The sequence below is a fragment of the Bombina bombina genome, chromosome 5 (assembly GCF_027579735.1).
Source record: "Bombina bombina isolate aBomBom1 chromosome 5, aBomBom1.pri, whole genome shotgun sequence".
Classification (NCBI taxonomy): Eukaryota; Metazoa; Chordata; class Amphibia; order Anura; family Bombinatoridae; genus Bombina; species Bombina bombina.
In genome coordinates, this window is record NC_069503.1 from 1142118029 (window position 1) to 1142145074 (window position 27046).

General features: G+C 39.9%; 2 protein-coding genes across 4 annotated transcripts in view; one reads left to right on the top strand and one right to left on the bottom strand.

The window, feature by feature from the left end:
- Positions 1–3672: 3672 nt before the first annotated feature.
- On the bottom strand, positions 3673–11945 carry TIGD5 (tigger transposable element derived 5). The gene has a single exon (XM_053715441.1). It carries the CDS (start codon positions 11657–11659, stop codon positions 9974–9976), a length of 1686 nt encoding a protein of 561 aa, XP_053571416.1. The 5' UTR covers positions 11660–11945; the 3' UTR covers positions 3673–9973.
- A 391-nt stretch (positions 11946–12336) lies between these two features.
- EEF1D (eukaryotic translation elongation factor 1 delta) overlaps positions 12337–27046 on the top strand; it is a 53275-nt gene continuing 38565 nt past the window's right edge. For all 3 annotated transcript variants that reach the window (XM_053715446.1, XM_053715447.1, XM_053715448.1), the window contains exon 1: positions 12337–12416. The gene's annotated coding sequence lies outside the window, so the exon portion shown is untranslated. The remainder of the gene's footprint in view (positions 12417–27046) is intronic.

The window sequence follows — 27046 nt, forward strand, 5'->3', positions numbered from 1 at the left end:
AGATACGGATCCAGGTCAAGGGATCCTCAGGCCGAACTGATAGATGCCTTGGTTGTTCAATCTAGCTTATGGGTTTCCACCATTTGTTCTTCTTCCCCGGGTGATTGCACGGATCAAACAGGAGAGGGCTTCAGTAATTCTAATCGCGCCTGCGTGGCCTCGCAGGACTTGGTATGCCGATCTGGTAGACATGTCCTCTCTGCCACCGTGGAAGCTTCCACTGAGGCAGGACCTTCTAATTCAGGGACCCTTCCATCATCCGAATCTAGTTTCTCTGCAGCTGACTGCTTGGAGATTGATTGCTTGATTTTATCTAAGCAAGGGTTCTCTGATTCAGTCATTGATACCTTGATTCAGGCACGTAAGCCTGTTACTAGAAAGATTTACCATAAGATATGGTGTAAATATCTTTATTGGTGCAAATCCAAGGGCTACTCATGGAGTAGAGTCAGGATTCCCAGGATTTTATCTTTTCTCCAAGAAGGATTGGAGAAGGGATTATCAGCAAGTTCCTTAAAGGGACAGATTTCTGCTTTGTCGATTTTACTACACAAGCGTTTGGCAGATGTTCCAGACGTTCAGTCTTTTGTCAGGCTCTGACTAGAATCAAGCCTGTGTTTAGACCAATTGCTCCACCCTGGAGTTTGAATTTAGTTCTTAATGTTCTTCAAGGGGTTCCGTTTCAACCCATGCATTCCATAGATATTAAGTTGTTATCTTGGAAGGTTTTATTTTTGGTTGCTATTTCTTCTGCTCGTAGAGTTTCCGAGCTTTCAGCGTTACAATGTGACTCTCCTTATCTTATATTCCATTCTGATAAGGTGGTTTTACGTACCAAACCTGGTTTTCTTCCTAAGGTTGTTACTAATAAGAATATTAATCAGGAAATTGTTGTTCCTTCATTGTGTCCTAATCCTTCTTCTAAGAAGGAGCGTTTGTTGCATAACTTGGACGTGGTCCGTGCCCTGAAGTTTTACTTGCAGGCGACTAAAGAATTTCATCAATCATCTTCTTTATTTGTTGTTTTTTCTGGAAAGCGTAGGGGTCAGAAAGCTACGGCTACCTCTCTTTCTTTTTGGCTGAAGAGTATCATCCGTCTGGCATATGAGACTGCTGGACAGTAGCCTCCTGAAAGAATTACGGCTCATTCCACTAGGGCTGTGGCTTCCTCATGGGCATTTAAAAACGATGCTTCTGTTGAACAGATTTGCAAGGCTGCAACTTGGTCGTCTCTTCACACTTTTTCCAAATTTGATACTTTTGCTTCATCTGAGGCTAGTTTTGGGAGAAAGGTTCTTCAAGCAGTGGTGCCTTCCGTTTAGGTTCCTGTCTTGTCCCTCTCTTTCATCCGTGTCCTATAGCTTTGGTATTGTATTGTAAGGATAAAATCCGTGGACTCGTCATATCTTGTAAAAGAAAAGGAAATTTATGCCTACCTGATAAATTTATTTCTTTTACGATATAACGAGTCCACGGCCCACTCTGTCATTTTCTAAGACAGGTCTTTATTTTTGTTAAACTTCAGTCACCTCTGCACCTTTGGCTTTTCCTTTCTCTTCCTAACTTCGGTCGAATGACTGGAGTGGAAGGGAGGGGAGGAGCTATATATATACAGCTCTGCTGTGGTGCTCTTTGCCACTTCCTGCTGACCAGGAGGCGTAATCCCATAAGTAAGGATGAAATCCGTGGACTCGTCATATCGTAAAAGAAATAAATTTATCAGGTAAGCATAAATTTCCTTTTTTGTAACTATTTTATTATGTGACAACACTGAAGAAACACTTTGCTACAATGTAAAGTAGTGGTTGTATAGCCTGTTTAACAGTGTAAATTTGCTGTCCCCTCAAAATAACTCAACACACAGCCATTGATGTCTAAACCGTTGGCAACAAAAGTGAGTACACCTCTAAGTGGAAATGTCCAAATTGGGCCCAATTAGCCATTTTCCCTCCACGGTGTCATGTGACATGTTAGTGTTACAAGGTCTCAGGTGTGAATAGGGAGCAGGTGTGTTAAATTTGGTGTTATCGCTCTGACACTCTCTCATACTGGTCACTGGAAGTTCAACAGGGCAACTCATGGCAAAGAACTCTCTGAGGAAAAAAGAATTGTTGCTCTACATAAAAATGGCCAAGGCTAAATGAAGATTGCCAAGACCCTGAAACTGAGATGGGCAAGACCATACAGGTGTTTCACAGGATAGTTCCACTCAGAACAGGCCTCACCATGGTCGACCAAAGAAGTTGAGTGCACGTACTCAGCGTCATATCCAGAGCTTGTCTTTGGGAAATAGACATATGAGTGCTGACAGCATTGCTGCAGAGGTTGAAGGGGTGGAGGGTTAGCCTGTCAGTGCCCAGACCATACGCCACACATTGCATCGAATTGGTCTGCATGGCTGTCGTCCCAGAAGGAAGCCTCTTCTAAAGATGATGCACAAGAAAGCCTGCAAACAGTTTGCTGAAGACAAGCAGACTAAGGACATGGATTACTGGAACCATGTCCTGTGGTCCGATGAGACAGAGATAAACTTATTTGGTTCAGATGGTGTCAAGCGTGTGTGGCGGCAACCAGGTGAGAAGTACAAAGACAAGTGTGTCTTGCCTACAGTAAAGCATGGTGGTGGGAGTGTCATGGTCTGGGCCTGCATGAATGCTGCTGGCACTGGGGAGCTACAGTTCATTGAGGGAACCATGAATGCCAACATGTACTGTGACATACTGAAGCAGAGCATGATCCTCTCCCTTCGGAGACTGGACTGCAGGGCAGTATTCCAACATAACAACCCCAAACACACCTCCAAGACGACCACTGCCTTGCTAAAGAAGCGGAGGGTAAAGGTGATGGACTGGCCAATCATGTCTCCAGACCTAAACCCTATTGAGCATCTGTGGGGCTTCCTCAAACGGAAGGTGGGGGAGTGCAAGTTCTCTAACATCCACCAGCTCTGTGATATCGTCATGGAGGAGTGGAAGAGGACTCCAGTGGCAACCTGTGAAGCTCTGGTGAACTCCATGCCCAAGAGGGTTAAGGCAGTGCTGGAACATTATGGTGGCCACAGAAAATATTGACACTTTGGGCCTAATTTGGACATTTCCACTTTGGGGTGTACTCACTTTTGTTGCCCACGGTTTAGACATTAATGGTTGTGTGTTGAGTTATTTTGAGGGGACAGCAAATTTACAGTTATACAGGCTGTACACTCCCTACTTTACATTGAAGCAACGTGTCATTTCTTCAGTGTTGTCACATGAAAAGATATGATAAAATATTTACAAAAATGTGAGGGGTGTACTCACTTTTGTGAGATACTGTAAATAGACATTAACGCCTCTTGATTTTGTGTAAAAAAATTGTGCTTGGCCCACGCTCCCTAGAGACTCCAAAAAGTAACTTCTGTAACCTAAATTGTCTTCAAAATGCTGCAGATTGTCTAAACCAACTACATACTGGGCCGTAATTGAGTAGCGCATAAACTCATTTACAGCTAGCCCTGATTGGCTACAGTGAAAGGAAAGAAACGCACCCACCAGGTCATTAAGTGACGAGTTTAATTGCCTTTATAACATTTATTTTCTATGTAATTTGTTTGCACTTCAGTAAGTAACTGTTGATATATACTGCACAGGTAAAAAGAATGACTTTAATGTGAGGAAATTCACAGTACAGAGCTAAGGGGCAAGAGGTGCTTTTAATTGACACAAACTGTTTTTTCTTAACACAATTCTTTATTACAGCATACAACCGTTTTGTTCTGTCATTTTAACCCTGCATGTATCTTCTGCGACATTAGAGCACAATTATGTAAATCGTATAAACTGAGGAAGGAACCCACAGCTGGACAACAGTTTTGTTTCTTTAGATTATGGGCTAAAGGAGTTTAAAAATGAGAGGGAATTTAAACCATTTTTGCATGAAAAAAGGATTTAATTTAAAATGAAATACTGCTGTATCAGTTGTGTACATCCTACTTCCTGTTAATACTTTCTAGATCACTTCCTGTTGATGCTTACTTAGCAAGGTGTTAATGCATTCAAAAACATTTTCACATAATTTACCATTTTATTGCACAACTGCAATTACAAGGTGATAACTGTTCCTTTAAATGCAAGTCTTTCATATGGATGACAAAAAGGTTTGAGTATATTGTTCCTTTAGCATACTCAATACTTGGTTAAACATTAAAATAGACACAAGAGGATCACATCCATTATTTAATAGTCCGACATAGAAAAAGTAAGTGCTTGTGGTTCATAAAAACGCGCACAAATGCAAAGAGATAACCCTTTGGCTGCTTCACAGAGATTTTCAATGAGATTGCACAAAAGATTTGCCTTCTATACTGATAACACAATGTAATTAGTTGCATAGACACCACGATCTGAGTTTCACAGATCCGTAGCAGCTTTTTAATATGAATTTACAATACATACTAAATACTCAGAACTGTTACTATTTATGTACAACTCCTGGCTGGTGCTGACCTTTTGTGCCACATTTTTCTACAGTAAGATAAGTCAAGAACATATTACATTTTGTTACTTTATTTTGTGTGCAGGATCACAGAGACCTACAGTAATTCTTTGCTAGTTAACTGGGAAATACGTGCAATATTTGTACGAATTTGTAAACATTGCAGACATTAGACTGTGTTGCTCCTCCTGAAAAATATTTTAGTGAAATTCACCTTTAGGGTTTACTAGAGATGTGCATTTGGCGGTTTGGATTTGCACAGATCTTAGTGCGAAGCACTTTAACAAGAAGTACAGCTCAGAAAAGAGCTGAATTCCGCAATCGGCCACCTTCTGCAGCTAACGAAACTGCCGTATGCACATCCCTACGATTTACCCACAAGGAAAAGACATACTGATCATATTGCTTCAATGATGGTCCAAGGGTGAATTTAAACAAAATGGTTTAAAGAATAATGTTTAAGATAATAAAGAAAACCATTGAGATGTGCCTGGTACCCTTACTAGTATCAATACTATAATGATATGGATTTGAAGGGACAACCTGCTAAAGGTAAACTCTACTAATTCATCAGAGTATTTTATTTTTAATTAAATTGCCTTTGTGCTTCACTCCTTCAAACTGATTAAAAACATAGTCAAAGTCCACTTCCCATTCTGCTCCAGATAAGGATAGCCAATGATAGGAGCATACGCATGTATGACTACTCCTGTAGCTGTATGCTCATCTAGCACAGCTTCACAACTTTATGTACTTAACTCATTTTCAAGGGTTAAACACTAACGGTTAGATTACGAGTTGTGAGTTAGGGTTAAAAAGCAGTGTTGGCCGGTCCCAACTCTGCTTTTTAACGCCCGCTGGTATTACAAGTCTTGAAGGTACAGGTGTACCGCTCACTTTTTTGGCCAGACTCAGAAATACCGCAAATCCACTTACGTCAATTGCGTATCCTATATTTTCAATGGGACTTGCATAGCGCCGGTATTACGAGTCTGCCAAAAAGTGAGCGGTAGACCCTCTCCTGTCAAGCCTGGTACCGCATTTTAAAGTCAGTAGTTAAGAGTTTTACACTACAACACCGTAGCATAAAACTCTTAACTAAAGTGATAAAAAGTACACTAACACCCATAAACTACCTATTAACGGAGGCCCCCCCACATCGCAAACACTAAAATAAATTTTTTAACCCCTAATCTGCCGAACAGGACATCGTCGCCACTATAATAAACATATTAACCCCTAAACCGCCGCACTCCTGCATCGCAAACACTAGTTAAATATTATTAACCCCTAATCTGCCGGCCCTAACATCGCCAACACCTACCTACATTTATTAATCCCTAATTTGCCACCCCCAACGTCGCCGCCACTATATTAAATGTATTAACCCCTAAATCTAACCCTAACCCCCCTAACAAATATAATTACAATAAATCTAAATAAAATTACTATAATTAGCTAAATTATTCCTATTTAAAACTAAATACTTACCTATAAAATAAACCCTAAGCTAGCTACAATATAACTAATAGTTACATTGTAGCTAGCTTAGGGTTTAATTTTATTTTACAGGCAACTTAGTATTTATTTTAACTAGGTACAATAGTTATTGAATAGTTATTAACTATTTAATAACTACATAGTTAAAATAAAGACACATTTACCTGTAAAATAAAACCTAACCTAAGTTACAATTACACCTAACACTACACTATAATTAAATTAATTACCTAAACTAAATACAATTAATTACAATTTAAAAAAATATCTAAAGTACAAAAACAAACAAACACTAAATTACAGAAAATAATAAAATAATTACAAGATTTTTAAACTAATTACACCTACTCTAATCCCCCTAACAAAATAAAAAAGCCCTACCCTACACTAAATTACAAATAGACCTTAAAAGGGCCTTTTGCAGGGCATTGCCCCAAAGTAATCCGCTCTTTTACCTGTAAAAAACAAAACACAACCCCCCCCCAACATTAAAACCCACCACCCACACAATCCTAATCCCAATAGGATTGAGCTTGCATTCTATTGGCTGATTGGATCTGATTGGATCAATAGGATTTTTCCTACCTTAATTATGATTGGCTGATAGAATTCTATCAGCCAATCGGAATTGAAGGGACGCCATCTTGGATGACGTCACTTAAAGGAACCTTCATTCGTCTTTAGTCGTCGGAAGAAGAGGATGCTCCGCGTCGGATGTCTTGAAGATGGAGCCAGAAGATGCCGTCTGGATGAAGACCTCTGCCCGTCTGGAGGACCTCTTCTGCCCGGCTTGGATGAAGACTTCTGCCCGTCTGGAGGACCACTTCTGCCCGGTTGGATGAAGACGTCTCACGGTAGGGTGATCTTCAAAGGGTTAGTGTTAGGTTATTTTAAGGGGGTATTGGGTGGGTTTTAGAGTAGGGTTGGTTGTGTGGGTGGTGGGTTTTAATGTTGGGGGGAATTGTATTTTTTTTTACAGGTAAAAGAGCTGATTACTTTAAGGCAATGCCCCGCAAAAGGCCCTTTTAAGGGCTATTTGTAATTTAGTGTAGGGTAGGGATTTTTTTTATTTTGGGGGGCTTTTTTATTTTGTTAGGGGGATTAGAGTAGGTGTAATTAGTTTAAAAATCTTGTAATTATTTTATTTTCTGTAATATAGTGTTTGTTTTCGTACTTAAGATAATTTTTTTAAATTGTAATTAATTGTATTTAGTTTAGGTAATTAATTTAATTATAGTGTAGTGTTAGGTGTAATTGTAACTTAGGTTAGGTTTTATTTTACAGGTAAATGTCTTTATTTTAACTAGGTAGTTATTAAATAGTTAAGAACTATTTAATAACTATTCTACCTAGTTAAAATAAATACAAACTTGCCTGTAAAATAAAAATAAACCCTAAACTAGCTACATTGTAACTATTAGTTATATTGTAGCTATCTTAGGATTTATTTTATAGGTAAGTATTCAGTTTTAAATAGGAATGATTTAATGAATTGTAATAATTTTATTTAGATTTATTGTAATTATATTTAAGTTAGGGAGTGTTAGGGTTAGACTTAGGTTTAGGGGTTAATAACTTTATTATAGTGGTGGCGACGTTGTGGGCGGCAGATCAGGGGTTAATAAATGTAGTTAGGTTGCGGCGACATTGGGGACGGCAGATTAGGGGTTAATAAATATAATGTAGGGTTCGGCGATGTTGGTGGCGGCAGATTAGGGGTTCATAAGTATAATGTAGGTGGCGGCGGTGTCCGGAGCGGCAGATTAGGGGTTACTAATATAATGCAGGTGTCGGCGATGTTGGGGCAGCAGATTAGGGGTTAATAAGTGTAAGATTAGGGGTGTTTAGACTCGGGGTTCATGTTAGGGTGTTAGGTGTAGACATAAAAAGTATTTCCCCATAGGAATCAATGGGGCTGCGTTAGGAGCTGAACGCTGCAGGTGTTTTTTTTTAGCCGGCTCTCCCCCATTGATTCTTATGGGGAAATCGTGCACGAGCACGTTTTACCTGCTCACCGCTAGCGTAAGCAGCGCTGGTATTGAGGTGAGATGTGGAGCTAAATTTTGCTCTTCGCTCACTTTTTTGCGGTTAACGCCGGGTTTCTAAAAACCCGTAATACCAGCGCTGTCTGTAAGTTGAGCGGTGAGCATAAACTGCTCGTTAGCACAGCACCCCTGTTAACGCAAAACTCGTAATCTAGGTGTTAGTAAATGAAAGAATTTGTTTGAAAATGCCCTAATGAAATAAATCATTTTTATACTGGGAATACCATTGCTTAAATTGTTAAAAAAAAGAAAACTTAGTGTTGCAGAAAATAAAACATTTTCCAACCCAACACCCGCTGCCTCTGGGTAATAAATGGCTTAGATAGAACTGTCATTTGCTCATCACATTCCGCTAATACCTGCAATTTACACCTTAGAAAAAGTTCACCAGTAAAATTCTAAGCCACTCACTCAAGGTATCTGACCTTCAGTACTGCACAACATCATCTCAGCAATCCCTCATAAATGCCTCTAAAATCGCATTCTCACAGATCGTTCTTCATCTGCCAATCCCTCTACTGGCTTTCCTTAGCCTTAATAATACAATAAAAATGCTTAAACCTCACTCAGGGCCCAAAGATCAAAAACTCGCTGCCATGGAGAGAAATCACACAACGTCTTCGGAATTGTTTTAGACCTTATATTGTAAATAAGAAATCTCTCCTTCACATACAGAGTATGAGTATTGACGAGACTTCTAAGATCTTGTTTCTGTAGTAAGATTTAGATCATTGGCCCTAACAAAAGCACCCTCCAATATCTCTCTATTTGCTGCAAAAACCCTCCCAACCTCATTGCTCTGCTCAATGCCTACTTCTTTCCTCCACTCTCTTTGCTACTTCTCACTCCAGTCTATTAAACTTTACTGGAACTGCACATAATCACTGAATTTCTTGCCTTCTTTGGAAGGACTTGTCAATCTTTCAAAGTTCCAAGGGTTACCTAAAGACACCACTCTTCATGGACACAAACAACTTACATCTTATATCTTACTGATTGATCACCTCAGGCCTCTCACCATCTCTCAACGGTTACCCACATCCTCACAACCCCCCCATACTTGTGTAAAGGTGGTCACATGAAAGGTAACTCATGGGCTTGGCCCTCTTTTTTTGTTGTTCATGTACAAGTCATTTGTAAGAATTACCCTGTCATTGTTTGGAGAACATGTTGACACTTTATAAATATATAAATTATTTGGATAAAAAGCAGCTCTGCTCTTTACCACCAGAGGCTGAATCTGCCCGTACATGGTCTATGTAGCATAAAGCTGTCTACCAGTAACAAAGCTGGGTAAAAAAAAAAAGAAAGCCTGAGTGCATTTAATGTACAATCAGAAGAATTTGCAATATACTTCGGTTTGCAAAGATGCTTCTATTAAAAGATATAACTTTCAATGAGAACAACACTAATGAGACCCACTGTAAATACGTCCATAACATTTGTGCTGGCACATTTGCATTAAGTCTATCCTCAAAAGGCTGCCAGTGACGTTACCAGCACTCAGAGCATATAAGCAATACAAATGAGCATGCAAAGCCCAGTAGTCATATGTGCAGTGGGTCATGTGCATATTAATTGTTCTTGTGCAGGCACAGATAATGTAGTGCATTGCAAAAATGCTTCTTATTGTATTTACAGTGCACTACTGGGTGATTTGATGTTTTATGACCCTTTGGAAAGTTATTTCATCACTTTCATGATCATTTAAGAACCTGTAATAAAACACTGTCATGTCTTTAACACTAAAGTATATTGATACACTGAATATAAGTTTACTTTTGTTGTTTACTATAACAGCATTCTGCATCAAACGGCATCAGTACGGACCAAACAAAGTGTACTATACTACTCTGTCGTGCTAGATAAATATTATACAGAGACAGTAACTCAGCATGTCCGTGCTAAAATATAAAGTGTTTCACCTGCAGTTCAGTTTATTATTTTGATAGGTTTTATGAGCTCCCACTGCAGTCTGTAACTTTGGTGAGTAACTGTGCTTGTTTTAGTCTCTGAGCAGTGGTTATTAAAGATCGTAATTGAACTATTTTTAACGGGCCAACCTTCTGTGGGTCTTGTGACTCCAGCCAACGCAAGGCTGTCTCTAGTCCATGTATGGCTTCTGTTGCAGAAGGAATGGGAGCTCTCTTTCTTTCATCTTCACTAGTATCATCTCCGGCACTATCCCCAGGAACAATTAATGTAGTGATCTCACAGTCTGAAGTTCTGTCCTCTGGGAATGCATCGATTACTGGGATATTGTCATCCAAGTGTACCCAGTCTGCAATATCTTCAGGTGCCATGCGTTTGTAAGCTAGAGCTGCAAGATTTATCAAGTCTGAAAAAACACTGCTATACTCTTCCCCATCAGTCTCTGTACTGGAACTATTCTCAAAAGCAGCCCTTAGTCCAAACAGCCAACACTTTTCAATGCTCCCTGCCTGTATCATGTTCCATGACTGCCCTGCTAGATATATCATGTCTTTGAGCACAAACGATCTCACAAAATCAGAAGGAGTGCTGTCGCAGGACAACATCAGTTTCAGAAGTTCCCGTTTGTATAGTTGCTTAAAAGAGGAGATCACACCCTGATCCATTGACTGTATTTTATTCCTAGTGTTTTTTGAAAGGAACAGCACTCGGATATTGCCATCAGGTGTCTGAAGTTCTTCAGCTGGTGGCTTAACAGGATATTGGTTTATTAACAAAACTGCTTTTTGTTGGAGACAACACCTCCTTAGGTAACGCTTTACTCCAGGTACAAACTCCTCAAAAAACCACTCTTTCAGCATGTCTAAGTGCACACATGTGTTCTTACAGTATCTATATGTGGCAGGGAATTTGTCCTGGTTGTGATGTCGAAGGCTGGGAGGATCTTGTAACTTGCCCACCACTAGAGGTTTCAGTTTGTGGTTTCCTGTTAAGTTTGCAGCTAACAGAATTGTAACACGGTCTTTAACTTTCCTGTGACCATCAGGTTGCTTGGCCAGCTTCATCTCATGCATCTGATCTGGCAACAATTTCCAGTATAGTCCAGTAATGTTGGCATTGTATATTTGCTCATCGCCATAGCCACCATCATTAGATGGTTGTTTTGGTGTTTCTGGATAAATAAAAACAGGCTCTACCTCTGTTGCCCTCACTTCTGTTTCACCATATATCCGTTGGCTTGATATGCCATGTCTCTTTTGCCAACGCCAGAACCAACCATGACTTGCCTTGAAAGTACATTCTTCCCCATAAATCTGCTTGGCAAATGCCTCTGCCTGTGCTTGGATAATAGGTCCAGACAATGGAATGCCTTGTTGTCGAAGAGTGATAAACCATGTGTACACAGCTCTGTCTATCTCTTCTTCATTGGCTAACCGCATTTTCTTTCTATGCGTACCCACGTCCCCACCAAGCTGGTCTAAAAACCATCTCAACTTTTGCTCGTCTTTCAGCCACCCACGAAGTGTTCCACCAGGCACTCCAAAATCTCTTGACACACTGGCTTGCCTTTCTCCATTCTTTACTCTCTCTATGGCTTCCAGCTTGTCCTTGATAGAGTATGCCTTGCGGAATGCCATCTTCACCATGGTTGGCGTACATTCTGCCTCTCCCAGAGTGGTTTCCAACATCTGTTCTCCATGACATGCCATACTGCAGCTCAATGGACTCACACAGGTGTCTTGTCATCAGCAAACAGGTTCAATGACAATTACCCAGAGCCAGGTGAGTGGGGACATGGTGAAGTGGTGCTGTGCCAAGTGAGGCCTGCACAGGCTTGGTGAGGTACAGAGGAACGCACTTTCCCCCTACTGGCAATACACACAACTCGGCCTGTCTTTTCCTTTCCCGTCAGGTACAACAACCAGAAACACCACCATCCTTGTAACACTAACTAAATGTGCCCAGGTGAGGCGTGTCCCGGGCACTCGCGCTTGCGCAATGCTGTAACCTATACGGCGACTCGGCGCATGCACAAACCTGCGCGCTTACCAGGCTGCGCAAGCGCAATAATTTTACCTACACGCCGGATAGACTGCGCAGGCGTATAGTTGGTTACGTCTGCGTGAAAGGTTGGTCACGTCATGACAGGTTAGCGCACGCGCAAGACGATTTTTTTGGACGCAAACGTGTGGACGAACTCATTTTTGTGTAATACAGGGGGAGCTATTTAGCAAACCTGAAGGATTTAGTTATACACAGTAAAATAATAGGTTAATAACTGCAGTATATTTTGTAATAAATGAGACTACAAGTCTGAGTACAGCTTTTTAGTGCAGATCTAACCTGCTTCTTCCGCGTGCCCCCCTGCACAGTGCGCTCGCCCGACTCGCTCTGTCTAGTAGTGCGTGTCACGTGGCCCCGCCCGCTCCTTCTCTCCTTACGCCGCTCTGACTGCAGAAGCTCGGTGTGAGTACCGGGTCGGGGTTAGGTTCTGGTACTGATTAGGGGATAGTGCGCCGTACAGACTCGTTAGTCCTGGTTTGTGGCTGAGATTTATAATTCAAGGGGTAGATGAATGGATTTACACACAGGGGGTGGGTAGATTGATGCTTATAGATGAGATATAGTGGTGGGTAGGATATTTATTGGGGAGTCATTAAGGGAGGGTTTATTGTGGAGCCTATATTGGTGGAGAGTTTTGTGGTCCCCAAATGCGAGGGTGAGATTTATTGGGAGGCGAGGGGTCATGTTTATTGGAGGGGTGAGGCTTATTGGGGAACCCATATGGGAGGGGTGAGGCTTATTGGGGAACCCATATGGGAGGGGTGAGGCTTATTGGGGAACCCATATGGGAGGGGTGAGGCTTATTGGGGAACCCATATGAGAGGGGTGAGGCTTATTGGGGAACCCATATGGGAGGGGTGAGGCTTATTGGGGAGCCCTTATGGGAGGGGTGAGGCTTATTGGGGAGCCCTTATGGGAGGGGTGGGGCTTATTGGGGAGCCCTTATGGGAGGGGTGAGGCTTATTGGGGAGCCCATATGGGAGGGGTGAGGCTTATTGGGGAGCCCATATGGGAGGGGTGAGGTTTATTGGGGAACCCATATGGGAGGGGTCATTTTTATTGGGGAGCCCATATGGTAGGGGTCATTTTTATTGGGGAGCCCCATGGGTGCTGATTTTTACTTACCATCCAAATTTAAAGTGAAGGTTGTTACCTGTTTATCTTGAATTAAATTATCTGTCTAAAATTAATATGGCTTTCATTCATCATCTTGAATAAAATCGTTGAAGTGAATGTAAATTTTGATTTTAAAGTGCCTGTTTTTTAAAAATTTGATTAAATACAGGGGCACTTTAATTCATCAATTTACATTTCACTCGTGTTGTGAAAAAAAAATTACTTTTTAAACTTGACAGCAGCTCCAGCTTCCTCTGGTCTTCGCAAGCCATTTCTGATGTCAGTAATGATGGATGGGTCCATCCTCCAATCACGGCTTCCCCCCTGGGGGAATTGGTGTCTGATTCATTGCCGTGATTGGAGGAAGCCGGATTCCTCATTTTAGACCCAGGAAGAGGCTTTGTGACGGGTGGTGGAGGCTGGATCTGCTGTCAAGATTAAAAGGTAAGTTGGTTTTTTTTTTTTTTCACAACACGAGTGAAATGTAAATTTTGATGAATTAAAGTGTCCCTGTATTTAATTGAATTTTTAAAAACCGTTCACTTTAGCATCAAAATTTACATTCACTTTAACTATTTATTGCCCTAATCTATTTTTAGCTTATCAAATTCAACCCTTTTTTTAATTTTTTTTTTTATTGAATGATCACGTTCTTATTACATCTAATTGAAATTCTGGCCGTTAGGCAGCCTTCGATCCACGTCACCTGCCACCTTTTTAAAGTGCGCATGCGCTAAGGTCTCCTCCACGCGTGCTCCCATTTTGCGCATGCGTAATAGATTGAAGCAGTACTAGCCACATACATCACACTGTTTGTTATGGACTTCTCCGAAACTGAGAAGACCATCGCTGTACTTCGGATAAATACTATTATTAGTAAGTATTGATGTGCATCACCAAAATTATACTTATATACACACTTCATTACTGATAGTATCGCATGCGCAGTATCTGTAGAAAACGGTAATTCGCGCATGCGCAATAGTTACGATCGTCGTGCATGCGCTTTGGAGATGCGTATAGAGCGGGCGGGACCGCTCTATATGTCACAGCATAGAAAGTGCGAAAGTAGAGGTGGGGAGGAGTTTTCATGGAAACGTAAGGCAGATATCTATTTATAAAAAAAAATAGCGAAATTGATAAAAAAAAAATATTAAAATTAACTTAGGGAACAGCTTATTCTATTAAAGAGACGGTCAACACCAGAATTTTTGTTGTTTAAAAAGAAAGATAATCCATTTATTACCCATTCCCCAGTTTTGCATATCCAACACTTATAATAATACACATTTTACCTCTGTAATTATCTTGTATCTAAGCCTCTGCTGACTGCCCCCTAATTTCAGTTATTTTGAAAGACTTGCAGTTTAGACAATCAGTGCTCACTCCAAGGTCACTTTACGTGCATGAGCTCAATGTTATCTATATAAAACATGTGAACTAATGCCCTCTAGTGGTCAAAATGTATTCAGTTTAGAGGCAGTCTTCAAGGTCTAAGAAATTAGCATATGAACCTCCTAGGTTTAGCTTTCAACTAAGAATACCAAGAGAACAAAGCAAAACTGGTGATAAAAGTAAATTGGGAAATTGTTTAAAATTGCATGCTCTATCTGAATCATGAGTTTTTTTTGTTTTTTTTTGGACTTGACTGTCCCTTTAATAATGTATGAATTTGTCTTCAAATCAAGAAAACTTTACCTTCACTTAAAGACAATATTTTCCCTGATGTTTATTTCACAGATCGGAATCCTAATGCCACCCGTCTGGCTAAATTCTTTATGGGGATTGCTGTGAGCACATCCTGTCGGTCACTTTATGCTGCTTTCATTTAAACGTGTATATGTTTATACACACACACAATCGTTATAGTGACAGAATTATACAGTTTAATCCCTTAGAACATCACTAGCAACAATCCATTGTAATGTGTTTAATGGGACAGGAAAGGCAAAATGAAACTTGCATGATAGAACAGATTCAGAACATAGATCATGTGATTTTAACCAACTGTGTAATTGACTTCTATTTAATTTGTTCTCTTTGTAACTTTTTTAAGTGGATACTTAGGTAGGCTCAGGAGCTGATTGGTGGCTGAACATATGCCTCATGTTATTGGTTCACCCAATGCATTAACTATCTCCCAGTGATTCATTGATGCTCCTTTAGCAAAGGATACCAAGAGAATGAAGCAAATTAGATAACAGAAGTGAATTGGAAAATTGTTTAAAATTGCATTCTCTGTTTGAATCACTAAAGTAACATTTTGGGTTTGATGTCCTTTAAAATTCACTTCTATTTTAAAATCTGCTTTGTTTTTGTTTTTTATCCCTTGTTGACAAAGAATACACACATCCTACATTATTGGTAACCAGCTGCTGATTGGTGCCTGCACACATTTGTCTCTTGTGATTGGCTAACTAGAGGTGTTAAAGTAATGGTAAAGTTGCTCTTCTCCGATCGTTTACGCAGGTAGTCTATCCTTCAATTAAATCACTGTTTATTTATATATATATATAAATTAATAATTGAAAAGGTGTTTTTTTTTTGTTTTGTTTTTTTTATAATTTCAATTTTAAAACTTTTCACCTCGCTCCGCCTTCCATTGACTTCCTGGTCAATGCTGTATCTGATCTCCCGAGCGGTCCCACCAGCTCTCTACGTAAGCAACCAGACTTGCTCCCAGTGCAATCAAATGTGCACTTGCGCAAATTCTTCTCTACGTCACAATGTAAACAATGACTCGCGCTATTCATTGTGTAGTAGAGAGATAAGTTGTGTATCCTGTCACTGGGATCGTGATCCCCTAGAAATAACTAGCATTTTACATTATATCTATTATAAATTCAATGTGGGCATAAAGTTATTTATTTATATATATATATTTCCGGATCAATAGATTGTGATTAAGTCATATGGGATTCCCTTCAATAAGTGAGTAACACGCATCCGCTTTTACTTTCAGAATATAATAACTCAGTTAAGCATGCGCTCTAGATAGAGGGGGTGGTTTGGCTAAACTTGTGGTCACCTAACAGCCATGATGTCAACTGGATGCCAAATAAGTCGCACAGAAAAAAACGTTTGACATGGAACTGTGCGGATTGCGGGACAATAGGATTTCTGGATTGATTTATTAACTTGATTAATATGTAAAAAAAACAAAAATGAAACTCATGGTTCTTTATTGTGTTTGCATCTTTTGATATGGAGCAACTTTACCATACGCTTAAAGGGACACTGTACCCCAAAATTTAATTTCGTGATTCAGATAGAGCATGAAATTTTAAGCAAATTTCGAATTTACTCCTATTATCAAATTTTCTTCATTCTCTTGGTATCTTTATTTGAAATGCAAGAATGTAAGTTTAGATGCCGGCCCATTTTTGGTTAATAACCTGGTTTGTCCTTGCTGATTGGTGGATAAATTCATCCACCAATAAAAAAGTGCTATCCTGAGTACTGAAACCAAAAAAAAGCTTAGATGCCTTTTTCAAATGATAGCAAGAGAACGAAGAAATTGATAATAGGAGTAAATTAGAAAGTTGCTTAAAATTGCTGCTCTATCTGAATCACAAAAGAGAAAAATTGGGTTCAGTGTCCCTTTAAGCTAGCTAACTAGTAGTTCTATGCTGTTCCTTCAGCAAAGGATTGAAACAAATTTGATAAAAGTAAATTGGAAAGGTGTTTTAAATTGAATGTTTACAAATCGTGAAATAAAATGTTGGGGTTTCCTGTCCCGTTAACCTCTGCAAAGCGGTTCAAAGCATAAAGTAGCGCTAGTTGCACGGCTGGGTCATGTGACCACCAGCGCTTATTGGATCAGCGACGGTTTCTGCTCGGGTGCAGTAGTTTTATGTGGATACAGAGTGGTATTTTAACTTTAACAGCATTGCAGGGTTGCTACTGATAAAATTATACTCTAACAAATTAAAGGGATATGAAACCCAATGGGTTTTCTTTCATGATTCAGAGCAGCCGTTTTAAGCTTTCTAATTCATTCCTATTCATTTTTCTTCATTCTCTTGGTATCTTTAGTTGAAAAGCATGAATGTAAGTTTAGGATCCAGCTTATTTTTGGTTTAGCACTCTGGGTAGCGTTTGCTGATTGGTGGCTATGTTTAGGGCCGGCTCCTAGGCTTACATTTCTGCTTTTTCAAATAGATACCAAGAGAACGAAGAAACATTTATAATAGCTGCTTAAAATTGTTGCTCTATCTGAATCATGAAATAAAAATTTGCACCATAATTTCACTATGTCCCTTTAACTGCAATAATTATTCAGTTTTTAATATTGACTGCTACAAAGGCACCTAGTGAAAGCTGTGCTGGCTGCTTGTAGCATACATACAAATGCCTGCTTGCAGTTGTATAACTAGTAGGCTTTTGTACAGCCTTCAGAATCCCAGCAGTAGGGTAGCATACGTACAAATGCCTGCTTGCAGTTGTATAACTAGTAGCCTTTTGTACAGCCTGCAGAATCCCAGCAGTAGGGTAGCATACGTACAAATGCCTGCTTGCAGTTGTATAACTAGTAGCCTTTTGTACAGCCTGCAGAATCCCAGCAGTAGGGTAGCATACGTACAAATGCCTGCTTGCAGTTGTATAACTAGTAGCCTTTTGTACAGCCTGCAGAATCCCAGCAGTAGGGTAGCATACGTACAAATGCCTGCTTGCAGTTGTATAACTAGTAGGCTTTTGTACAGCCTTCAGAATCCCAGCAGTAGGGTAGCATACGTACAAATGCCTGCTTGCAGTTGTATAACTAGTAGCCTTTTGTACAGCCTGCAGAATCCCAGCAGTAGGGTAGCATACGTACAAATGCCTGCTTGCAGTTGTATAACTAGTAGCCTTTTGTACAGCCTGCAGAATCCCAGCAGTAGGGTAGCATACGTACAAATGCCTGCTTGCAGTTGTATAACTAGTAGCCTTTTGTACAGCCTGCAGAATCCCAGCAGTAGGGTAGCACAATGCTTTCTGCGGCGTTGTCAGCTACACAGTCTGCATTTGTCAGGACCCTGTGCTGTAAACACCAGTTATGCTACAGCTCAGCAAGTTCAGTACAAAGACAGAGGGTCCAGCCCCCCGCGTCATCTCTTCATGTCTAGACTTACGTACATTTTGCATCTTAAGCATTGTGGGATTTGCTTACAAATGCAGGAGGTATTTTTAGAATTGACAGCATGAAGCATTTTTACGTCGCTTTTAATGCACAGTAAGAAGGAAATTTGTAAGGGAATGGCATTTGATTTTATGCTTGAAACGTGCCTGTAAGCCATGGCTGAACTGCACTGATGTGATCTCACATTAGGATTTCAAAGCACTTGTTTTAATTTGATGTTTGTATCCTTTTACCATCCCTTTGGGTTAAAAACTCCTGGTCGTTAAACCGGTCTGTTCAGCTATGTACAATATCTCATTTACAAGAAGCGCACACATTACATTTTACCGGCTTTCAGAATGAGAAGTTCCTGTGGGTTCCAATTTAATTTCAGCAACTCGTGTACTGAGTGGCACGTGGGTTTTTCTATTAACGGTGCTTAAATAGTATGCAAGTGCAATAATAATAAAATGTAGTGATGCACCGAAATGGAATTTCTGGACCGAATCCGAAAATCCGGGATGCACTTGGCCGAAAACCGAAACTGATACCGAAAATTTATTTTTTAAAATTATTTTTTTTTTAGTTTTTTTTTTTTTGCATAATTAGAGCCAATAAAAAAATCCCACACTTTTATTGAAAGTAACACACTAAAATTGGACAAAAATATCTTAAAACAATAATATGCTACACAATAATTTTACCAAGAAAAACAGGCAAACAATGCCATTTTCGGCCAAAATGTTTCTGCGACCAAAATTTTGGTGCATCCCTACTTAAAACAATTATAAATATCAATATACTGTATTATTCTTCATTTAGTTCTATGTAACAGAATCATATTTAACAGTTTTTTTTTACTAATTATCCAAATAAAGTATAGTCCTAGAAAACTCATTATATGCAGAACAGAAAGTCAAGTAATAAACTTAAGCAGCAGCTCTCGGCTAGCATCAAATTTGAAACATGCTACACAATAATTTTACCGAAAATAACAGGCTAAAAAAACGAAAAACGAAATAGCCAAAAATGCCATTTTCGGCCGAAACTTTCTGCGGCCGAAATTTCGGTGCATCCCTAATAAAATGCTGTGATTGTATTAGTGTGTGTGTATAATATAATTTAATCTCATGCACCGTGTGCTGCTGAGCGTGATACAGCCACTCTTTAGGGGGTATGTGCGATTCTCACTTCTGATTGGCTCACAGTCTTGCTTAGTGTTGACACATTGACACCCTGAGCAGGAGTTTAACTGTGTCCTTTACAGGGGTAATACGTTAACAATGAACATTTTTTTCTTTTCAATAATGTAATCGAATGATTGTGTGTGTTTTATTATAACAATAACCTGTCCAATTAAAGGGACATACACATTACAAATGGATTTTCACTTATTGATTTTGGTTTATTATTTAGATTATTTATTTTAATGTTCAATATTCTAGATAGTAACAATATTTGTAAGCTTTTAAGGGACACTGAACCCAAATTTTTTCTTTTGTGATTCAGATAGAGCATGCAATGTTAAGCAACTTTCTAATTTACTCCTATAATCAAATTTTCTTCATTCTCTTGGTATCTTTATTTTAAATGCAAGAATGTAAGTTTAGATGCCGGCCCATTTTTGATGAACACACTGTGTTCTTGCTGATTGGTGGATAAATTCATCCACCAATAAACAAGTGCTGTCCATTGTCTGAACCAAAAAATAGCTTAGATGCCTTCTTTTTCAAATAAAGAAAGCAAGAGAACGAAGAAAAATTGATAATAGAAGTAAATTAGAATGTTACTTAAATTTGCATGCTCTATCTGAATCATGAAAGAAAGAAAAATTGGGTTCAGTGTCCCTTTAATGCTAATCCATTTCTCGATTTGGTTCATTTTGGTTTTATAGGAAACTGAAGTTTGTGCCACAAATTAAGTCTGAACCGATTTAATAATTCTTCTTTTTGTTAATTCAGTGAAATGTAATATTTGTATTAATTGTGCCATGACTCATGTATTGGCCAGTTCTTTTCTTGTGATTGTCACTATGTATATGCAATATCATGAGCCATATGTAACTTATAAATAGGACCAGCTTTGCATGGTTTGTATAATCGCCTGCTTACTCTGCAGTCTATACTTCAAGTGATGCTCTCACCTAACTTGCTTGCCTTTTCTCTTTACTGCTGACTTGGAATTCAGTACTCAAGTAGTACATAGTGAGTATGCTTGTCCAGTGTCACACATCATAGGCCCACCCACCATGTCACGTCTGCATGTCCAGCATGTTTGTGTTCCCGTCCTTATGGCTGCTAGTGGTTAATCCTTATACAATAATTCTGCTGCAAGATCCAGATCTCACCTTGTTGGGTGTGATGCAGAAAGATAGCTCGTTATGTCCAGTGCATTTGTATACAGGAGGCAAAATGTCACATGTCCTCTGTTTTATGTTCTACTCTCCGGAGATTTACTTTGTGCCACCCCAACCTGCTATAATAATAATTATTGTAATCATCATCACAGCCAAACCTAACCAAGTGATTTCTATTCTGTATGAGCTATAGTATCCCCTGAGATGCTAGAACCCCACATTTTTATATTTACCTTCATCACATTTTGTTCTTTGTTGAAAAGCAGTAATGTATGTTAAGGAGCGTGCACGTGTCTGCAGTACTATCTGGAATAGTGTTACACATTAGCAAGAGCGCTATTTCCTGCCATGTCGTGCTCCAGACGTGCACGCTACCTATCTAGGTATCTCTTCAATAAGAATAACATGAGAACAAAGCAAATTTCATAATAGAAGTAAATTGTAATGTTTTAAATAGTTTTCTGAATAATGAAAGAAAAGCAACGTCCCTTTAATCCCCTTAATGTAACGAATTGCTAGGGGATGACCAGGGATTTAGTTTTACACCTAAAGGAACACAGTGTTGTGCAATTAACCCTCTCCCATTTGTCCCTTAGTGCACCAGTCGTTCATTGCATGGGTATTTGAGAAGAGTAAAATGGAATCTGCCTATTAAAGGGGCGTTTTATTTGTAAAAAGGTTTTCTTTAAAGCGACCGTAATCTTAAAAAATGTTATATAATTTTGCACATGTCTTAGCGACGGCTTTAAAAAAAATCAAGATTTGATAGATTTTAGTTCTCAAAGTTGCACTTACCCGGTCTCCTCTCCAGGCTCTTCTGATCAGGTCTTTTTAGAAAGCTCTTCACGGGCGACCAATCGCGCTATTGAACTGCATGTAGCTCGGTCTGGTAGCGAGAGCGAGCTACATTTAGTTCATTAGCGCAATCGGCGTGCTGTGATTGTGCAGAATTATATAACATTATGTTTGCGGTCACTTTAAAGCATTTAATTTTTCTAACCCGATTCCCTTTTTACTATTTGTTTTACTGTCTCCAAAAGGGTCAAATGTGTAGTCACAGCTGCACTCCCGGCACATCTATTCTACTACAGGTGAGAATGTGATTGGAGTATACGCATGTATGCCATATTCTCATTTTCTCCGTATCCTTCTCTGGTGTATTGCAAAAGCATAGCTTTGTCTATGTATTTAACTCTCTTGCTGGGATTTAAACACACAGTAAAATACATTTTATTAAACTAAAGAAGCAGAGTAAAAAGGAGTTTATTTTTATGCCAGAATGGCACTTTAATTGTATTCTACAATTTTATCCGTCACATTGTTTTGAGTTAAATTGGTGTCAGGACCTGAAAAAATAGATTCTTTTACTTTTCAAATTCCTGATACCCACCTCATAGCAGCCTACTAACCCTGTGAAATACCCACCTCATAGCAGCCTACTAACCCTGTGAAAAACCCACCTCATAGCAGCCTACTAACCCTGTGAAAAACCCACCTCATAGCAGCCTACTAACCCTGTGAAAAACCCACCTCATAGCAGCCTGCTAACCCTGTGAAAAACCCACCTCATAGCAGCCTGCTAACCCTGTGAAAAACCCACCTCATAGCAGCCTACTAACCCTGTGAAATACCCACCTCATAGCAGCCTACTAACCCTGTGAAAAACCCACCTCATAGCAGCCTGCTAACCCTGTGAAAAACCCACCTCATAGCAGCCTACTAACCCTGTGAAATACCCACCTCATAGCAGCCTACTAACCCTGTGAAAAACCCACCTCATAGCAGCCTGCTAACCCTGTGAAAAACCCACCTCATAGCAGCCTACTAACCCTGTGAAATACCCACCTCATAGCAGCCTACTAACCCTGTGAAAAACCCACCTCATAGCAGCCTACTAACCCTGTGAAAAACCCACCTCATAGCAGCCTGCTAACCCTGTGAAAAACCCACCTCATAGCAGCCTGCTAACCCTGTGAAAAACCCACCTCATAGCAGCCTGCTAACCCTGTGAAAAACCCACCTCATAGCAGCCTGCTAACCCTGTGAAAAACCCACCTCATAGCAGCCTACTAACCCTGTGAAATACCCACCTCATAGCAGCCTACTAACCCTGTGAAAAACCCACCTCATAGCAGCCTGCTAACCCTGTGAAAAACCCACCTCATAGCAGCCTACTAACCCTGTGAAAAACCCACCTCATAGCAGCCTACTAACCCTGTGAAAAACCCACCTCATAGCAGCCTACTAACCCTGTGAAAAACCCACATATTGGTGTTCTGGAAGCTGATTGTCACTGGAACAGACAACCGTTTAGGTTCAATAGAATTTACTAAACTAGAGTTAAAGGGCCATTATACACTCATTTTTTTTCTTTGCATAAATATTTTGTAGATCTATTTATATAGCCCATAAAGTTTTTTTGTTTTTTTTATAAATGTATAATTTTGCTTATTTTTAAAGAACATTGCTCTGATTTTCAGACTCATAACCAAGCCCCAAAGTTTTATGAGAATACCTTCAGATACCTACTCCAGCTTGCTCCTGTTTGTGTAAATGGTCTTTTCATATGCAGGGGGAGGGGGGGAGTGTCTTATTTCCCACTTGCTGTGGGCTTTCCAGCTGCCTTTTCAACAGAGATAAACTGAGAGCTTCTAAGTACGTTTTTAAACCATTTTATACTGGATTTTTATATCAGTATCTGCATCTTATTCTTTATAGTAGTCAATGAGTGTATACTGTCCCTTTAAGCCGCCTGACATCCCCCTGCACTCTGGGGATTTACTGAATTGGCAGTCCCTAATGATCCTGCAGCTATATAAGGTCAGTTAGGATCAGCGGCACTGGATACTTAAGTCAGAACTCATGGCTGCCTGTGACTGACACTCCAGATTTAAAGGTCATAAAGTTAGCAGAGTGGTATTTAATGTTACTGACAATCAGCTGCCAGCAATACTCATATTGTTATCTGATACAGGTTATAGAATCAGTCTAACAATATGATTCACATAATATGCTGCTGTGAATATGGTCTTCATCTCTGTTGTTTTGTTATCATGTATCACCTGCTAGCAAATGCACCCACATTATTCACAAGTATTACTAACCTATAAACCGTTCCCTGACAATGCTGGTCATCGGATCTGTGTTGTATTGTGTTATCATGTATCACCTGCTAGCAAATGCACCCACATTATTCACAAGTATTACTAACCTATAAACCGTTCCCTGACAATGCTGGTCATCAGATCTGTGTTGGAAGGGAACAGCTCAAGTGTGGTAGAGTTTACCTAAGAATACTTGAAAATTGTCAAATAAGATCTCTACAAACCCTCAAGAAGTTCTATGTTCCTGGCTTCTAACTATATAGACAACATGAGATTTTAAGATACTCTTCAAACTTACCTTTGTTTGGAATTGTACTTCACTTTCTTATCCTTTGAAAAGCATACCTAGGTATTCCCAGGATTAGCAATTTTGAGTTTTTCCCTGGCTCCTATTTTTTAGGGTTATAATTTTTTTTTTTGGTTTATTCTCCATATATCAATATACAAATACCACTCTGCCTCCTAAAAGTATGTCTGGCTCCTGAATTTTAACCAGATTTGTCAACTATTGTGGGCTAGCTGGTGATTGGGGGCTGAATATGTGCCTCTTTTCATTGACTCGGCTTGCTCCCAGTTGTGCAATGTTGATCTGGAGCAGCAACTTCTTTTTACACTTTAAAGGGACATAAAACCCCTTCCCCCCCGATGTATAGAAAGATCATGCAATTTTTAAACAACTTTCTAATTTCCTCCATTCGTGTGATATCCTTTGCTGAAAAGCAGATCTAGATAGGCTCACTAGCTGCTGATTGGTGGCTGCACATGGATGCATGATGTGATTGGCTCACCCATGTGCATTGCTATTTCTTCAACAAATGATATTTAAAGAATAAAGCAAATTAGATAATAGAAGTAAATTGGAATGTTGTTTAAAATAGTATTTTCTATCTGAATCGTGAAAATTTTTTGGGTTTAGTGATTCTTTAGATTCTGTATGGCATGAGCATTGTGTGCCTAAAGCCTTAAGGGCTTCACAGTATCACAGCTGCATTATGTGCCCAGTTAGTTTATAAACTCTAGGGCTTAGTAGATAAATATCCTCAGTTAGAAATAATATATATCACCCTAAAACTAGTTTCCTGTACTTGTGTGACACCTGGGAAACCATCTCCTCTGTGTCCTTGTGTGCTGGGGAATAAAAGCTTTATTCATAAAACTTTTTTTTATAGAAAGATCTATCTTCCTCTATGCCTTTTTTTCCATATACCACTTACATATAGAATAGTGGCTTCTTTTCATTGATAGCTAAGGCACAGATACTCATACGACTAGAAATTCCCTTAGATCTTCTCAGCTCGCCCATGTACGGTTGCCACCTCGGCCATGTTTTCCTGGACACTTATGAGTTGTACATGGTGTGCAGAGAGGAACATGTGTAGTGTTGTTCAGTGTCACTATTTGTGTGCTGTCAATCATGTTCCTACCCGCACACCCTGCAGCATGTATAACTCATAAGTGCCCAGGAAAACATGGCTGAGGTGGCAACCCTACGCCCATGGTAAAGCGCAACCCCACCCCAATTTTTTTGGATAAATTTGAGCGCACAGATGCGCTTCTCTAATGGCGAGCTGAGTAGAACCCCTAGGAGAATTACCTGGAGTATTTTACTTGTGCTTAATAAATCTTGTTCTTTAAAGAGCCCGATAACAATGGGTTTAAAGCTTTAAAGGGTGTGAGCCCCTGCTTGTCTAAAACACACACATGCACTCTTACATAATATTTATCTATGTGTGTTACTACTTTCCTTTAAAATAACCATACTTAGCCTCTATTAAAAGGCCACTTTTGTATCCAGTATGAATAAAAATAGTTTTATAAAGAGGAAAATGCTTTAATGTATTTTATTATTGCATTAATGCTCACCCATAACTGCAGTACTCTGCAGCGGCCCTGGTTGGTGGATATCTGTGTACTCTGCTGCTTTACATTGCGGTTCTAGAGCTGAGCTTTAGCAGTATTTCTCCTTTGTAAAGACTAAACTCACAGCTGGGGCTGAGCAGTAGTGGATAAATAACACCTTGTAACAGCATTTTATTTTACATTTTCACTGTCCCTTTTTTAATGGTAACCTAAGTTCCAAGAAAACCACTAAGTTTAGGCCCTGATCAGCAGGAGCGGTTTTATCCTTTAGACAAGATATGGGAGGGTTTGTGTTTATACAGTGACAGGCAAATGTTAGAAGCCGGCACTTGGGTTTTAAAAACAATATCATGAGATCTTATGAAATACAATTCTGGTCTTCTTAGGTCACTCTTTCTTAACCTGTTGTTGTTGTTATGCCTACTTTTATATCTGTTGTTGTTTTTTTAATGCTGCTGCCTTGTGAAGATGAGGACAAGAAAGCACCAGAGTCCAGCGGAGAGCCCTTGGGTAGACAAACACAAATGCGAAGATGCTGGACAAGCTACCTGTAACGTACCGGCTGGTAACAAAGAGAGAGAGACTAATGGTGCGAGCCAGTACGATTCTGGGGACAATTTGCCTAATATTGACCTAAAGAAGATAAATGGTAAAAAGCAGAAAAGGAGAAGAAAATCCCCTAAAAACAAAAACTTGGTACCGAAGGTAGACTGCTCCCTGTCTGGACTAATGGAGGATACAGTATGGCTTGAAAAGAGTGTATATGAAGCAGCTGAGTGTGCCTACTATTCAAAGCTTGCTGCTGCTCAGGCCAAGGCGCCGGAGGCAAAGACAGTGACTATCCAGCCAGAATTAAATGGTCAACAAGCTCTCAAGGACTCTAGCAAGGCTATGAAAAGGCCAGCTGCCAGTAACTGCTGCCATAACACCAATGCAGCTTGTTATCATGTAGAAAATGGGATATGGGTCAATAAGTTCAGCTTTGATGATGCTGAGAATCAGTTTGTGATGCGATTTCAATCTCCACTGGTTCCACATGCTCTTGACCTCTCCCTTGTATCTCATGCAACTGGAGTCACTGGATCATCTCCGAGAACTCCTGATGAAGGGTACAAAAGTGCTACACCTACACCTGCAACCCCAGGCTCTCGAGACCTCGTGGCGCTAGGTGCTCATGCTTCTCTTTCAGCTATGGTACCAACTGATCCAACTGTGAATGGAAAGCCCCGCTGGGCAGGTCTACAGGACCTGATAGCAGAAGTCTGGCTAGAGAAACCATTATATGACCATGCTGAGACTTCTTTCTATGAGACCCTAGCACTCAGGCAGTCTGCTGTAAAGAATGAACAACCTTTTCACTTGAACATAAACTCTGGAAAAAAGTGCAAGCGAGACAAGTGGAACCGTAAACCTGCAGGGAAGCAATCTGTTGGCAAGAAGAGAGAATTTGCCTGTATTCCTGAAGAAACATTTGGTCGACTGGCACCTTCCCCAGAAT

Bases quoted from the DNA above. Each gene is read 5' to 3' on its own strand.
- TIGD5 (XM_053715441.1), bottom strand. From the start codon at position 11,659: ATGGCATGTCATGGAGAACAGATGTTGGAAACCACTCTGGGAGAGGCA.